This window comes from Xenopus laevis, chromosome 6S (genome assembly GCF_017654675.1).
Source record: "Xenopus laevis strain J_2021 chromosome 6S, Xenopus_laevis_v10.1, whole genome shotgun sequence".
In the NCBI taxonomy this organism is placed as follows: Eukaryota; Metazoa; Chordata; class Amphibia; order Anura; family Pipidae; genus Xenopus; species Xenopus laevis.
Window position 1 is genome coordinate 16,970,244 of NC_054382.1, and position 16,656 is coordinate 16,986,899.

General features: G+C 41.0%; 1 protein-coding gene across 10 annotated transcripts in view; it reads right to left on the reverse strand.

The window, feature by feature from the left end:
* Positions 1–4,350: 4,350 nt before the first annotated feature.
* Positions 4,351–16,656, reverse strand: part of LOC108719847 (supervillin) — a 123,641-nt gene continuing 111,335 nt past the window's right edge. For all 10 annotated transcript variants that reach the window (XM_041567390.1, XM_041567391.1, XM_041567384.1 and 7 more), the window contains 11 exons: positions 16,147–16,288; positions 15,536–15,812; positions 13,619–13,767; positions 12,307–12,412; positions 10,637–10,844; positions 10,302–10,435; positions 9,714–9,869; positions 9,355–9,498; positions 7,983–8,104; positions 7,107–7,262; positions 4,351–5,405 (listed from right to left, as the gene is read on the reverse strand). In XM_041567390.1, the coding sequence (XP_041423324.1) occupies positions 5,319–5,405; positions 7,107–7,262; positions 7,983–8,104; positions 9,355–9,498; positions 9,714–9,869; positions 10,302–10,435; positions 10,637–10,844; positions 12,307–12,412; positions 13,619–13,767; positions 15,536–15,812; positions 16,147–16,288 (1,681 nt within the window). In that variant the 3' untranslated portion in view covers positions 4,351–5,318. The remainder of the gene's footprint in view (positions 5,406–7,106; positions 7,263–7,982; positions 8,105–9,354; positions 9,499–9,713; positions 9,870–10,301; positions 10,436–10,636; positions 10,845–12,306; positions 12,413–13,618; positions 13,768–15,535; positions 15,813–16,146; positions 16,289–16,656) is intronic.

Below are 16,656 nucleotides of genomic sequence, written 5' to 3' on the forward strand. Positions count from 1 at the left end.
CAAATGCTCTGTAAGGATAAAAAAATGTATTGTTTTGTTACTTTTTATTACTGATCCTTCTATTCAGACCCTCTCCTATTCATATTCCCGTCTCTTATTCAAATCAATGCATGGTTGCTAGGGGAATTTGGACCTTAGCAACCAGATGGCTGCAATTGCAATCTGGAGAGCTGCTGAATAAAAAGCTTAACTCAAAAACCACAAATAATAAAAAATGAAAACCAATTGCAAATTGTCTCAGAATATCCCTCTCTACATCATACTAAAAGTTAACTCAAAGGTGAACAACCCCTTTAAGGGCTGCCCTGCAATGCCTCCTATTTCAACTCTACAGCTCGGGGCCCTCTGGAATCTCAGGGCAACTGCCTAAAACAAACTGTTACCGAGACAGTTACTGGTGTTAGTAAAGACGTAGGGGCAGATTTATCAAGGCTCGAATTTCGAAGTAGAAAAAGCTTCGAAATTCAACCGTCGAATTGGAATACTTCGATGATCGAAGTCGAAGTTTTTTTACATCGAAAATCGTTCGATCGAACAATGAAATCCTTCAAATCGAACGATTCGAAAAATTTCATCCATCGGTCGAACGATTTTTCTTCGACTCCGAAAAACTTAGAAAAATGCTCTAGAAGGTCCCCATAGGCTTACATAGCACTTCGGCAGGTTTAATTTGGCAAAGTATTGAAATCAAAGTTTTTTTTAAAGAGACAGTACTTCGATTATCGAATATTCAAACTATTTTACTTCGAATCCAATTCGAAGTCGTAGTATCCTATTCAATGGTCGAAGTATCCAAAATATTCCCTCGAATTTCGAATTTTTTTACTTCCCTCGATATCACTTCGACCCTTGATAAATCTGCCCCTTAGTGTACATATAATTATCATATCACAATTTTCTTTCATTCTTCTTGACTTTCAGTGTCAACAGCATGGAAACAATTGTGTGAATGAGAAGAACCTTTACACGGGCCAGAGCCTCCATCTACTGGTATGAAGTGAGTATGACTGTGAGTGGGGAGAGTAACACTGGCAGCCAGTCCTGTTTGGCTTTAGACTGGACCCCATGTCTGTCTCTGAGTCACAGCAATGTCTGGGCAGCACCAATACAAATTGCATTTTCAATTAATTTTTTTTCAACTGAAATAATTTTTTTTCAACTGAAATAATTTTTTTTCAACTGAAATAATTTTTTTTCAACTGAAATAATTTTTTTTCAACTGAAATAATTTTTTTTCAACTGAAATAATTTTTTTTCAACTGAAATAATTTTTTTTCAACTGAAATAATTTTTTTTCAACTGAAATAATTTTTTTCAACTGAAATAATTTTTTTTCAACTGAAATAATTTTTTTTCAACTGAAATAATTTTTTTTCAACTGAAATAATTTTTTTTCAACTGAAATAATTTTTTTTCAACTGAAAATTTTTTTTCAACTGAAATAATTTTTTTTCAACTGAAATAATTTTTTTTCAACTGAAGTAATTTTTTTTCAACTGAAGTAATTTTTTTTCAACTGAAGTAATTTTTTTTCAACTGAAGTAATTTTTTTTCAACTGAAGTAATTTTTTTTCAACTGAAGTAATTTTTTTCAACTGAAATAATTTTTTTTTCAACTGAAATAATTTTTTTTCAACTGAAATAATTTTTTTTCAACTGAAATAATTTTTTTTCAACTGAAATAATTTTTTTTCTAATTTCCATAAAGTGGAAAAAAGGCCAGTTCTTTCAAATATTTTTTTTTACCACCAAATCTGTATTTCACCAATTTTATTATAATGAGTACAGGTATGAAAACTGTTATCCGGAAACCCCTTATCTATAAAGTTCCGAATTACGGAATGGCTGTCTCCCATAGACTCCATTTTATACAAAGAATCCAAATGTTTAAAAATGATTTTTTTTTCTCTGTAATAATAAAACAGTAGCTTGTACTTGATCCCAACTAAGATATAATTAATCCTTATTGAAAGGAGAACCAGCCTATTGGGTTTATTTAATGTTTACATGATTTTCTAGTAGACTTAAGGCATGAAGAGCCAAATTATGGAAATATCCGTTAACCAGAATACACTTTCCAGCTTTCAAATGGGGGTCACTGACCCCACCTAAGAAAACAAATGCTCTGTATTAGAAAACCTTAGACCACAGGCCCACTTTCCAAATTATTATTCCTCCTCTCCTCACTCAACCTCTTTATTCTCCTAGCGTTCTATCTCTACTTACGCTATTATTCCATCATTAAGCATTTTTCCCCATAAGGAAATAGGGAATGGCAATGAAATAGGCCAAATGGTTAGAAGCAAAAGGCCCACTGACACCTGGGCCCACCAGGTGGCCCACTGGTATCCAGATTTTTTTATATTTAATTTTGAAATCTGACATATTGTCAGTTTCCCAGCTGCCCCAAGTCATGTGACTTGTGCTCTGATAAACTTCAGTCACTCTTTACTGCTGTACTGCAAGTTGGAGTGATATCACCCCCCTCCCTTTTCCCCCCCAGCAGCCAAACAAAAGAACAATGGGAAGGTAACCAGATAACAGCTCCCTAACACAAGATAACAGCTGCCTGGTAGATCTAAGAACAACACTCAATAGTAAAAACCCATGTCCCACTGAGACACATTCAGTTACATTGAGAAGGAAAAACAGCAGCCTGCCAGAAAGCATTTCTCTCCTAAAGTGCAGGCACAAGTCACATGACCAGGGGCAGCTGGGAAATTGACAATATGTCTAGCCCCATGTCAGATTTCAAAATTGAATATAAAAAAATCTGTTTGCTCTTTTGAGAAATGGATTTCAGTGCAGAATTCGGCTGGAGCAGCACTATTAACTGATGTGTTTTGAAAAAAACATGTTTTCCGATGACAGGATCCCTTTAATTAAAACCACACTATTCCCGGTGGTATATTATACTCACAAGACATGAGTTAATGCAGGCGTTGGATATATTAGATGATTTGCTCCGCTCCTGATCTTCTTTGTTCCTTGCTTGGGCAAGGTTGCCTGTGCGGAGGAGGCGGGGAAGAAGGCAGTCGGCGAAACGCGTTAGCGAGGACTACCAATTTTGGGAGCTGCAGAAGCGTCTCACAAACATGCGCAGTGGACCGTAAAAGACGCTGAGAGACCGGAGCAGCAAATGCGGATTTTCTATGCTGTTTAACCAATTTACATATTTATTAAAGTTGTAAACGCGCTTCTGCACATGTCACTTTTTTTATGCCCAAGCAAGGAAGAAAGAAGATCAGGAGCGGAGCAAATCATCTAATATATCCAACGCCTGCATTAACTCATGTCTTGTGAGTAGAATATCCCACCGGGAACTGTGCGGTTTTAAGTTCAGGTTTTCATTAAATTACAATACAAGCCTTCGGCAACACTGTGAAGTGTGGATCCTATTTTGTCACTTTTTTAAATATTTTTTTCCATTTTTCTGCAATTTTTTTATTCACTTACAAAAATCACCATATGATACTATTTTTTTCACTTATGGAGGATATTTTTTTAGCTGGCTAAGCACAAATTAAATATATAAGAAGCACCAAGGGTGTCACAAAATGGTTTTTTTTTTTTATAAAATACTACATTATATTATTTGTATTTTCTATTTTCTTTTCCCCCCTCAATAATCTGTGGTTTTTGAGGTATACAGCGATCCAATCTTGGATATTGTCTGTTTGGACATGTGCCTGCCAATCAGAAAGCAGAGATGGTTCACATCGGATAAAGCTTTGGGCTGGGACACATAATGGGGATCTATTCAGTGTTGCCAGGACATAGGGTAATGAGATATCTGGAATAAGAGCACATATATGTAAGAGCACTCAGGATGGATTTCCATGATTAACAGCTTCTCTCCTTTGGGACATGAGTTGTTTGACCTGTAATCTAGTAGCCCTTTTAAGTTGCCATTAATCTTTTGACCTTATCCATCTTATTTCTTTCCATAGAACTGTTCCAGTGTTTGGCTGCGGTTAAGGTGCATTAGGGCACATTCCTTTTTAGGGTAAGGAAGACACGGTCAGATTCGGGGAGATTAGTCACCCAGCGACAAATCTCCTCTTCTTTGGGGCGACTAATCTCCCCGAATTGCCTCCCGCTTGCTAGAATGAAAATCGCCGGTGGGGTGGCACTCGGAGCGCTTTGTTTTCCGAAGTCGCCCAAAGTTGTCTCACAAGGAAACTTCGGGCGAATTTGGAAAACAAAGCGCTCTGCGGGCGATTTTCATTCTAGCAAGCGGGAGGCAGTTCGGGGAGGTCACCCGGAAGAAGAGGAGATTTGTCGCCGGGCGACTAATCTCCCCGAATCTGACAAATACAAGAAAAGGAATTCCAAAAAAAATAAAAAGGGTAATTTTGAAGCATTTTAATTCAGGTTCTGATATCACAAAATACATGTTTTAAAGTTTACATCAGGGTATTAGAAACTGAGATGTATATTATTATTATTATAAAGTACAAATATTAGAGGCTTCCTTAAACTGCCTTCCAAATGCAGGCTAAATTACCTGTGTATAAACTGTACACAAAAACAAGGCACTATACACTTATTATATGAACCCTTCAGGTTGGATATTTATGCACAAAGTGGGGCCAAATCACACGCTGGAAAATATTGTAAAAAAAAAAAAAAAAAAAAAAAAAAAAGAAGAGGCATGAAGTAAACGAAAATGTTGTTTATATCCTCTCTGACCACTAGAGAGCGCCCTGGTGCATAAGGGACGACTGATTTGTTCATCCGCGACATTAAACTTGTAACATGCAAGTTGGGATTTCACAAATGAACATGGAGTTTACTACGGGGTGGAAACGCAGCTCAGAGTAGCAAAGGGGGAGTAGCTAGGTTTGTGTAATAACACACAAATCTTACACAGTGAGTATATTGCATAGTTATTAAACACAGTGTTTATATAAATAAAATTCTAAATGATCGAGCCAACAAATACGAGACATTTACAACGAGAGAAGCGGCTTGTTTGCGGCAACGGAAAAAACGGGTGAGTTTATGTTAAGTGCACGGCAGAGAATTGATATTTCCTGAACGTCCTCTGAGAAACGAAGGCTTCTGATTGGTTCTCATGTACAGAAGGAAAAGGACACAATTCAATAGGCAGCACTGAACGGAGATGTTGCATCGGGGGACACTAGTGGGCAAGTAAAGGTTACCCGGCCTCCAGCCCTACGCAGTGATACAAACTGATACAAACCAGTACAGAACGTGATTCCATGGCCGATCAAGTGCAAATCTGACACAGTGTTTCTTTGCGGTGAGACTGGGGTGGAAATCGGGTGAAATACAGTCGCTGAAGGGGAGTCTTTTCAAAAAAGTCCTTTGGCTTTCTTAGTATTAACCTGTTTCCAGGGCGGCAGTGCATTGTATTCTTCTCTTGTCATTTCTAATGCAACCTGAGCAGAGACAATAAGGGACAGGCACAATCAGGCTGTATTTATATATAATACACAAAAGCCATGAATGTCTTGTAAATTATATCCTTATAAACGGTGAGTAGTGATGTCATCAGTTCTAAACGGTGAGTTCTGATGTCATTTCTGTCACATGACTCACTGAAATTTGTGTATTATAATAAATAAAGTACCCCCAGTTGCAAAATATGAGGATATTAGAAGTTACCTCGGAGTTCCATGACCTGTATAAAAGCACTCAGCCTTCGGCCTCGTACTTTTATATGGTCATGAAACTCCTTTGTCACTTATAATATCCTTATATTTTACAAGAGGGGGTACTTTATTCACTATATATTTAGCTGTATAATAGCACGGTCCATACACAACACACAGAGGCATCACAATATTAGCATGAGAAGAGGAGTCTTCTATGAGACCAAGGAGACATTTTGGGGACCTTAAAAGATTTTCTTGGGGTCCTATGATTCTACTTTCCCTACTGCATGTGCGGATGGTTGTCCAGAAAAGGTCAAACCACCTGACCAGGTAGTACTATGGCCTCCTTTAAAGGAGAACTAAACCCCCAAACTAATGAAAACCCCTACCCTCCATAGTTCCCCCCGCACAGGTGATAATACCTGTAAATGCCCCTAAGTCTTTAAATACCCCTCAATGCAGAGTCAGCAAAGCGGAGCTCACAGGGGCCATCTTCATTGTTTTGGGAGACTTCCGTAAGAAAGCGGCGTATCGGCGAATGCGCAGTTGTATCGATTTTCCGGTCCTGAACAACTGCCGACAGCCACGGAAATTGCAGAAGGGACCCGAAGATTAACGAAGTGCTGGAAGATGGCACCCGTGAGCTCTGCTGACTCTGCATGGAGGGGTAATTAAAGACTTTGGGACATTTACAGGTATTACCTGTGCGGGGGGGAACTATGGAGGGTAGGGGGTTTCATTAGTTTGGGGGTTTAGTTCTCCTTTAAGAGACCCAGTATTTGCAGGCTCTATCTAAGCATTAGCTTCTACTTTCCCATATAGTAGGCTAGTTATACAAAGTAGCACATGATATTTGTGGGTCAGGTTGGCGTAAAACATTAAAGCGCCCAATGGTGCGAAACGCATCAGGAGGGTGTGGTTTACATGAGGTATGGAGACATGGGCAAGACACAGCCACGTGGTCTGTAATGAATCTTTTTATAATAATTTTGTAATGAAATTGCTTTGGTGAATTTGCACAAATAAATTTTTGAAGTGCATTTGCTGTTCAGGATTAATTGCTTAGTGCTTATGGAGCTAAGCGTGGCGCTCGCTTATAGATAACATATAACCTAATCACATGGGATGGGCGAATTTTTTCGCCTTGTTTCGCCGACAAAATGAAGCCCATAGACTTATATGGCGCCCTGCGTCAAAAAAAAAAAAAAAAAAAAAGACGCGCGTCTAAAAAATTTCGGCATGCAACAATTTTTTTTTGACGCCCATAGACTTTAATGGGCATCTGTGTTATTTCGCCATCTGCGTCATTTCGCCGGTGGCGAATTTTAGGCAAAACGACACGGGTCTAATTCGCCCATCCCTACTTATCACTATATTGTACAGATAAGTTCAAAGAAGCCGTGGGTAGATCAGGGGCCACGCAAACACCATTACAAACAGTGACCATAAAGAAACAGACAATGGAGGAAACGTTATTATTGGTACCTCAAAGTCTTTATCTGACAGGTAGAGCTCAAGCTTGAGAGGATCGACTCCTTCGGGCAGTGGGCGGGCAAGGAGATCTGCCAAGGGGTAGATTCTTTTACAAAGTTTGGCGAGTACATCTTCTACAAGGATTATCTGGTTAGACACATCTGCATCCTAAACATGGAAAAAAGGAAAGACATGTTTCTTACTAGTATTGGCTTTTTTTTTAATTTTTATATCTAATTTTGAAATCGGACATGGGGCTAGACATATTGTCAGTTTCCCAGGAGCCCCTAGACTAGTGCTCTGATAAACTTCAGTCACTTTTTACTGCTGCACTGCAAGTTGGAGTGATTTCACCCCCCTCCTTTCTGCCCCCTCTTCAGCCCATCAGAAGAACAATGGGAAGGTAACCAGGTAGCAGCTCCCTAACACAAGATAACAGCTGCCTGGTAGATCTAAAGGCTGCCAATAGACAGGGAGATCCGCTCGTTTGGCGTCGTCCCCGATTTGCCCACATTGAGGTGGGTGATATCGGGCTGATCCAGTCGTGGGCCCTAGAGCCAAACGATGGGATCATAATGCAGGCAATCAGATCGCTGGACCACATCAACTAATAGATTTTTAACCCTGACTTTCAGCCAGATAATGATCGGGGAAGCAAGTCGGAGGGCCCCACATGGGCCAATAAGCTGCGGACTGGGTCTGTCGGCAGCTTTTATCGGCCCGGGTATGGGACTCTTTGCAACTAAGCACTTTTACAACTTTATTATTTTTTTTTAGGTTTTCTAGGTTTTAAAACATCAGCCCCACATATTCTGGTATGCCCTGGGCTAAGGGGTGAGCTGGGCACTCCACAAGAGCTGCATCTTTCATATTCCTGAGCATATTTACCTTTTCTGTGATTTGGGCAATGTCTTCTCTATGATCCCAGCTTGGAAACATGTTTGTGAAGGTCAGGGGCTCCAGCCCAGCATGGATTAAGTACGATTTGGGAGGTTTCTTGATATTCTTACCTAAAATAAAAGAATTGAATTTAGTATTATAATTATAACCATTTATTCATATGAACTACAACATAGGTTTCCTGGAATGTGAAGTGGGAGAGATGCAAGGTGGAGACTCCTAATAGATTTGGGCTAGAAAAGGATCCTGGGAGTTGTAGTTAAAGGGATTCTGTAGTTAAAGGGAAAACAATTTTTTTCAAACCACATAAATTAAAAGTGCTGCTGAAGTTCTGTGGCATGAACAACTGGACCCACCAAGTGTTGCGGTTGGTCTATTTAAGTCTATCCAAGGGACTTGGTTCCTCTTTGCTCAAGTCTTCACATACACCAAATGTGATCCCTTCTTCAGGTCTGGTGTCAAACGACTGCACCAGCATCATTTCACAACTCCGCAAACAAACTTTTGTTTTTTTGTTATTGTTTATACAGCTCCATGGCCAGCGACATGTTGTAGCTCCCACCCTTTCCAGCTATAGTCAGGTGTAAGTTGCAAGTAAAACTTAGTCCCTGTGTAAAATGTATAATGAAGCAATAGAATTCTTAATGAATCAGATTAAAATTGAGTGGAGGACTGGCCAGATATGGGATGACTTTGACGTAGTTGTTCAGCTTAAATATATTGCAATATATGGACAAACAATCCCTGTTTTGTTTAAAGGGTAAGGCATTTTTCAGTAGCAGTATGCACAAAATGTCTCTGTCTTAAATATATTGATAATGGGTTGAGTGCAGAGGACTCTTGTATTTGTCTGCTTGAATTTTGTGGTCACAGCCTCATTGCACCCCCGCTTAATGGTTATAATAATTAGTGGCGAGCTCAACTTTCCCTTGTTTGTTATAAACAAACAGATCTTCATACCGTATATCCATCACCCTCCCATTCACCCCCATCGATTGCTGCGCCTCAAAGTTGTCACCACCCCAAAATCTAACAACCAACAACGTTGCTCACGCAGAAAACTCCCCAAAATGTTTATAAATGTCTAATCTCATATTATTGCTTTTTTTCAGGGGATCCAAATCTCTAATACCCAATCTTTGCATGCCTTAGAGGCTTACAGTTATTCTAGGTTGACCTGAAGGCGTAGCACAGATTAATACACCAGTATATAACCATATAGGATGAGAGTTGTGCCAAAAGAAGGGTCTCAGGGGGATCCAAACTTGCCATATCTAATTGCACTAAATCCAGAAAATAATAATTGATTTGCGTTAATGACAGCATCAACCCACCCTCCCTTCCCTCACAAGGCCATTACCTTTGCAATAGCGGAGCACGGTCTCCATTGCGCTTTTTCTGTCTGAATCCCACCGAATACGAGCAGAACCAGTAATTATATTCTCAGACGGCCACCAACCTTGCCAGAGGTACACCTCGTGATGGTTGTCAACGAGGAATAAAGCTGCCGGTCAAACACAATTTATTAAAATAATGTACCCAATTATATATAAACGCAACGCTTGTGCGCTTGTGCATTAGTTTTATGGAGAATGTAGAAATTAAATTATGTTAATGCTCTTTATAACTTGCCCAGCAACCTTGAGCTTGGGGAAACATTATTTACTAAATACACAGGGCTGTAGGTTGCTCCCCTAATAATAAGGAAGGGACGGGTACCTGGTTGGGAGGCTGCATAAAGGTCTTCTTGTAAAAATGGCATGGAGTTAACCACATTCGGATGCCTTGAAGGATATAAAATTTCTGATGCTGTAAACTCTCCTGATGAACTGCTGAGGCTGAACAGTCGTGGTGTGAAGTTAAATTTCCCAGGATCTGCCACAATAACAAATCAGCTTGTGTTTTACATGGTTTATATTAAAACAAAGAACTCTACAGTATATACACACTCCATACCACACATGACTAACACTGCCAGCCGCTTTCCACACTTACTGAACAGACTCCTACAGGTATGTACTAAGAATGTGAAGGATTAATGGTAAATAGTCGCCTGAGGCATGGCACACGCAGCGCTTCGTTTTCCAAAGTCACCTCACATGGAGCGACTTCGGAATATGAAGTGCCACATGTGCCATGCCGCAGGCGACTTTTCATTATAGCCGGCACATGACAGGGTGAAGCCGTTCGGGGAGATTAGTCGCCCCAAAGAAGAGGCGATTAGTCGCCAGGCGAATAAATCTCCCCGAATCGCCAGGTGTGCCCTTACCCTTAAAAGTAACTAACACACTAATGTCACCAGCTTACCTTGCAACATGCAGTCGTATGCTTTACGGTCTCGCCTTCCCAGGGCATCCCAGAATGCCGGGGGTTCTGAGCCCTCATCACATTCATATATGGTCACCTTACTGCTGCTGTGCAGACCAGCTTCCAGCGGGCATCTGCAGAGTTAAAAGGCAGGTTAACCCTTACCAACACATAGCTGGGCTCAGAACACACACAGTATAATACAAAACTAGGGCCCTTTTCATGCCAAGCAATGGCAGGTTAAGGGCAACTGAAAATCTCCTAGGACCTAAGCCTGAAAGGGCGCCATATCCTTGCTTAAAAATATATCAAATATTAAATGAAGCACAACTTACCCCTCTTTTATTTTATTGGCTGCAGTCCTTCCCACTTCCCTGGTATGCATTTGGGCTTTACAGCCGTGCCAAAGGTAGATGAGTGCTTTATTTATACTGAGGAGTATCATAGAAGTCCTAGAGCGCAGACTAATGCAGTGACAGGCGGCTTCCATCAGGTTCCCTTCCACAGGTACCTCCCCACGGACACAGTACAACCTCCAGTCACCTGGGAGCAAAATAAGATCAATACAAATCTACCATTTACATATTCACTCGTACAGATAATAAACATTTGCTCAAGATAATAAGCATGTGTTGTAAGGGAAAATTAATCTTTTCCCAAATCTGGATCGCAATTAGACTGTTTTAGATAACACAATCCTAAGTCTGGAAGTCTATAAATGGTAAAAAGCCCAAAGCAGCCTTTTAAGGGTTTTTCTACAAAATAGTAATTAAAGCCGCGGGTATAGTAGAGAGAGACGGTGTCTATAGTAACAGTGGGATAATAGTCTCTGGGAAGGGAGTGTGACTGTGGGATAGCAGGTATAGTAGGGAGAGATGGTGCCTATAGTAACAGTGGGATAATAGTCTCTGGGAAGGGAGTGTGACTGTGGGATAGCAGGTATAGTAGGGAGAGATGGTGCCTATAGTAACAGTGGATAATAGTCGCTGGGAAGGGAGTGTGACTGTGGGATAGCAGGTATAGTAGGGAGAGATGGTGCCTATAGTAACAGTGGATAATAGTCTCTGGGAAGGGAGTGTGACTGTGGGATAGCAGGTATAGTAGGGAGAGATGGTGCCTATAGTAACAGTGGATAATAGTCTCTGGGAAGGGAGTGTGACTGTGGGATAGCAGGTATAGTAGGGAGAGATGGTGTCTATAGTAACAGTGGGATAATAGTCTCTGGGAAGGAGTGTGGCTGTGGGATAGCAGGTATAGTAGGGAGAGATGGTGCCTATAGTAACAGTGGGATAATAGTCTCTGGGAAGGGAGTGTGGCTGTGGGATAGCAGGTATAGTAGGGAGAGATGGTGCCTATAGTAACAGTGGGATAATAGTCTCTGGGAAGGGAGTGTGGCTGTGGGATAGCAGGTATAGTAGGGAGAGATGGTGTCTATAGTAACAGTGGGATAATAGTCTCTGGGAAGGGAGTGTAACTGTGGGATAGCAGGTATAGTAGGGGGAGATGGTGCCTATAGTAACAGTGGGATAATAGTCTCTGGGAAGGGAGTGTAACTGTGGGATAGCAGGTATAGTAGGGAGAGATGGTGCCTATAGTAACAGTGGGATAATAGTCTCTGGGAAGGGAGTGTAACTGTGGGATAGCAGGTATAGTAGGGAGAGATGGTGCCTATAGTAACAGTGGGATAATAGTCTCTGGGAAGGGAGTGTAACTGTGGGATAGCAGGTATAGTAGGGAGAGATGGTGTCTATAGTAACAGTGGATAATAGTCTCTGGGAAGGGAGTGTGACTGTGGGATAGCAGGTATAGTAGGGAGAGATGGTGCCTATAGTAACAGTGGGATAATAGTCTCTGGGAAGGGAGTGTGACTGTGGGATAGCAGGTATAGTAGGGAGAGATGGTGCCTATAGTAACAGTGGGATAATAGTCTCTGGGAAGGGAATATAGCAGACATTTCAAAGCACGTCACATGTCACATATGTTATTGTATAGTATCAATTCATACTTTGCGTGTTTTCTTCCTCTTCTTCCCTTCTTCCAGCGTGTACAATCATTCCTCCCTGGAAACACTGTAAGAAACAGGGGGGCTCTTTTCCCTGAAGCACCTGGACCTATTGGAGACATCGGTGGTCACTGTTAATTCATAGAGTACATGTTTATGTGTATTCCATAACAACCCAAACTATATCATACCTAAGGACAACCAAGAATATATTATACCTGTATCGTAACCCAAAAAGTAACCTGTATAATACAGGCATGACTAATATAAAATAAATATGACACATTAAGCATTCTGTGTCCTGTATAACAGCAGGTAAGTTAAAAGCTGAGGAACCTGACTGTAAAGCTAAGTCACACCAAACATTTGCACTGGAGATTGTACCTATATTTGGCAACATTTACAGCTTCTGAATTGGTGTGAAAATAGATATTAAAGGAGAAGGCAAGCTACCAAAGCAGTTTATCCCAATAGATAAGCCACAATAGTACAAGCTATAAGACTATATTTATTCTGCAGAATGCTTTACCATATCTGAGTAACAGCTCTAGAAACTGTTTGTTTAGAATAGCAGCTGCCATATTAGCTTGGTGTTACATCACTTCCTGCCCGAGGGGGGAAAAGGGGGAGGTGAGCAAACTGAGCATGCTCAAGCCCAAGCCCTTGAGGTTTAAGCTAAAAACAGGAAGTCTGATACAGAAGCCCATGAGTACACAATAAAAGGAAAGAAATGCTGTTTCTTTTGACAGAAGACACAGAGCAGCATTACTTTGAGGGTTTACTGGTGTATTTATTAGGGATGCACTGAATCCACTATTTTGGATTCAGCCGAACCCCGAATCCTTCGTGAAAGATTCGGCCGAATACCGATCCTGAATCCTAATTTGCATATGCAAACTAGGGGTGGATGGGGAAAACATTTTTAGTGCCTGTTTTTTTAAAAAAAAAAAGTCACAGAATTTCCCTTTCTGACCCTAATTTGCATATGCAAATTAGGATTCGGTTCGGCCTAATCCAAATCCTTCTGAAAAAGGCAGATTCCTGGCCAAATCCCGAACCAAATCCTGGATTTGGTGCATCCCTAGTATTTATATAGACCTTTCTGATAAAGCTTACTTAGTTTTAGCCTTTTATTCTCCTTTTAAACGAATTGCAGACGGTAATTATTTTAACTCAAAGCAAAAATGTCCAAATGCACATCATACAAGGCCCAAGCCTACACATAAATTGTAAAATCTTTAGGAAAATAAGTTGAGGCCTACATGAAGTTCAAGAGAAGGTTCAAGAGTGAAAGGAGAGTTGGGGGGGGACTTACCTGGGCTCCTCGCTCTTCATCAAGCTCCACAGTCATCAGCGCTGAGGTTCCCTTTTCACTTACGGTGGAGTGCCTGCCCTGCCAGAAGAAGTAGGAACACTTTTCTTTCCCCGCTATCCGGACGTGCTCCGTTTTCTGGCGCTGTCCAACTGCACATAGGGAAGAACATCAGGTCGCGTATCAGAAGACGCATTTAATTGCTTTGTTTGAGCTTTATTTGATTAAAGCTTGACATTGCCTTTCCCTTACTGCCCCGTAGATTCGATTCCTCAGCTGTATTGATCTTATAGTGCTTTATTTTAGACTTTTATGGGGGGGGGAACATTTTTCCAGGTCTAGTAGCCCATAATAACCAATTAGGTGCTTGTTTTCAAACGTCAGGCTTATATAGTCTACCTGCTGCTGATGGTTGCTATGGGTTACTAGACCTTTAGCAAACGTGGCAGCTTGTGTTGCACTAGACCACTAATTTGAACAATGACTGCACTGACTTGTCCAGTTCAAGCATAACCAGTAGAGTGGAGTAATGCAGTGTATTCAGCCATATTATCTTACACACACTCATAGGCCGGCCCCTCAGGTGACCGATCTGAGCATCTTTCCTACGGATGATTCCCATTGGTCAGTGTGAAAATTCATCCTCTAAGTAGATGGGGCTGCCCACCCTATATTATTTCTTGTCATCTGAGTGCTGAATGATTTGAAAGTTTGTCCATACAAGTTATTCAACTGCTAGAATAATAAACCACCCGCAGTTCAGTCTGTCCAACTAGCTACAGCCGGCTGAAAATTACGTTTGTGAGAATAGAAATGTTTTGTGATGATGCTCTGCTTTCCTAGTTCATTTCCTAACACGTTGTCACTAGCACAGTTACATACAGCAGCATTTGCTTGTTTGTCTCACTACTCCAGCTCAAAATAATTCCTGGTGAGCGTTGCGATGGGCAATGGTAGATATTCCCATCGATGGTAGGAAATAAGCCTGGGGTGTGTTTTGCTTTCTTTAATAAACAAACATGAAATAAGATGAGGAAATATCAAGTAGCAGAGCACATCTGCAGAGCGCACCATTAATCTCTACAATAAAAGGTGAAGAGCAGGGGGTTCGTTCGGACCACCCTTGAACATCTGTCAAACAGAGAAAGGCACGGCACCGAAAGAGCAGAGACAATTAATCCACTGGAATTGATGTCGAGGTGAAATGAATCTGTAATAATGAGAGGCCAACAGCAATTATATCTTGGACATCAGAGCAGATTTATGGCATATGGAAAGGTTAAACTAGATTGGAGAACGCTGGAAGGATATCATTAAGACAATTTAGCCATAAAAAAAGTCAGCAGAGCCAATTAGACAATGGGAAGAGCAACGACCCATTTTCCGTTCAATACATGTAATACTGCTGGGTCTGTCAATTATGTGAAATGAACGGCTGAAGCTCAAACACAGCACAGAGTAGGAGCAGTGACACAGCAGTGTGTGCCTGGGAATAACATGTCCCGGTTGGTATAACCCATATCAAGCTCTGAGCTACTAAATCTCTGAATTCCTTCATTTAATGTCTAGACCAGGGATCTGAACCCATGAGCAACATTCAGAAATAAAAGGGGTTGGGGAGCAACAAAAGCATGAAAAATGTTCTTGGGGTGCCATATAAGTGCTGTGAATGGCCATTTAGTAGCCCCTATGTGGATTTTCAACCTACATTGAGGCTCTGTTTGGCAGTGCACCTGGTTTTTATACAACCAAAATTTTAAGCCTGTAATTCAAAAAGAAGCACCTGCTTTGAGGCCACTGAGAGCAACATCCAAGGGGTTGGAGAGCAACATGTTACACAAGCTACTGGTTGGGGATCAGTGGTCTAGACTAACATGTTCTCCTGCCAATGCCCCAGTTCTCTTGCAAATCAGTTCTCACCTGTTGTGCTCACAAAGTACTTCCATTTGACCACATAGGCATCTCCCTCGTGGAACTGGCCAATGCTCAGCTTCGGCAGCCTGCTATAGTCAAATTCTAGGATATGCCATACATCGACGGAGACGGTGGAGATCTCATACTGGCGGCAGTCATCTCCTTCAATAAGTCCATAGCCGCGGCCTATGTTTAATCCGTCAAGAACTGTACCCACAGATTTCTGAGGAACTGGGACCATCAGCATGACGTCATAAGGCTTCACATCAGTTTCTGGTTCTTCCTATCGTGGGAAAGAGCTGTATTTATTATAAAGGCAGGACATTTAGCGATTCTACTATGGCTTATCTGGTTTAATTACTGGCACAGAGTTTATTTGCTTACTTCAAGCATTTAATTACAACAGCCTTACTATACAGGACTGGGAACATGTCCCTGCTCTGCAAAATAAAGACCACAAAAAGCTAGAGATTTCCAAAAGCAAAGAGCCTTCTCTTAAGAGAGACACCCCTACATCTAAATGTGATACGTAGGTCTTCTTTTAAAACAGAATCGTCTCATATTACTAACACAATACCAAAACATTGGATCAAGCTATTGAATTAATATGTAATTGCCTTTGGTTGGGCCTCACACAGAATCTTCTCATTGGGTTTCTTCATTTCTGTCCAATCCAGGAACTTTTCCTTGAACAGTATGGTTTCATTATGCTCCGTCAGCCGCCCGAATATTGCCCAGTCAGGACGCCCGTGCCCTTTTCTGGATGACACAGATTATTATGAGAACACCAACGAGACTAAAGGATAACACGTTACATGAACAGGTTCTTTTAAAGGAAGTCCATTGTATATAATATTTAAGCATTAGTGCCAGTATTAATACTCCATTGTCATGCATCTTGATTATTAAATTCTGATGCAAGCTGGACTGGTTTCTGAGCTGCCATGTAATGTAAATCTGAATTAATTAATAAACGGCCTTTTATTGAGATTTATATTTTGTATTTCAGGGATCCCCAACCATTTTTTTTTTTAACCAATGAGCCCCAAAAGTTAAAGAGCAACACACGCATACAATAAGTTCCTTGGGGGGTGCCAATTATGAACTGTGATTGACTATTGGTAGCC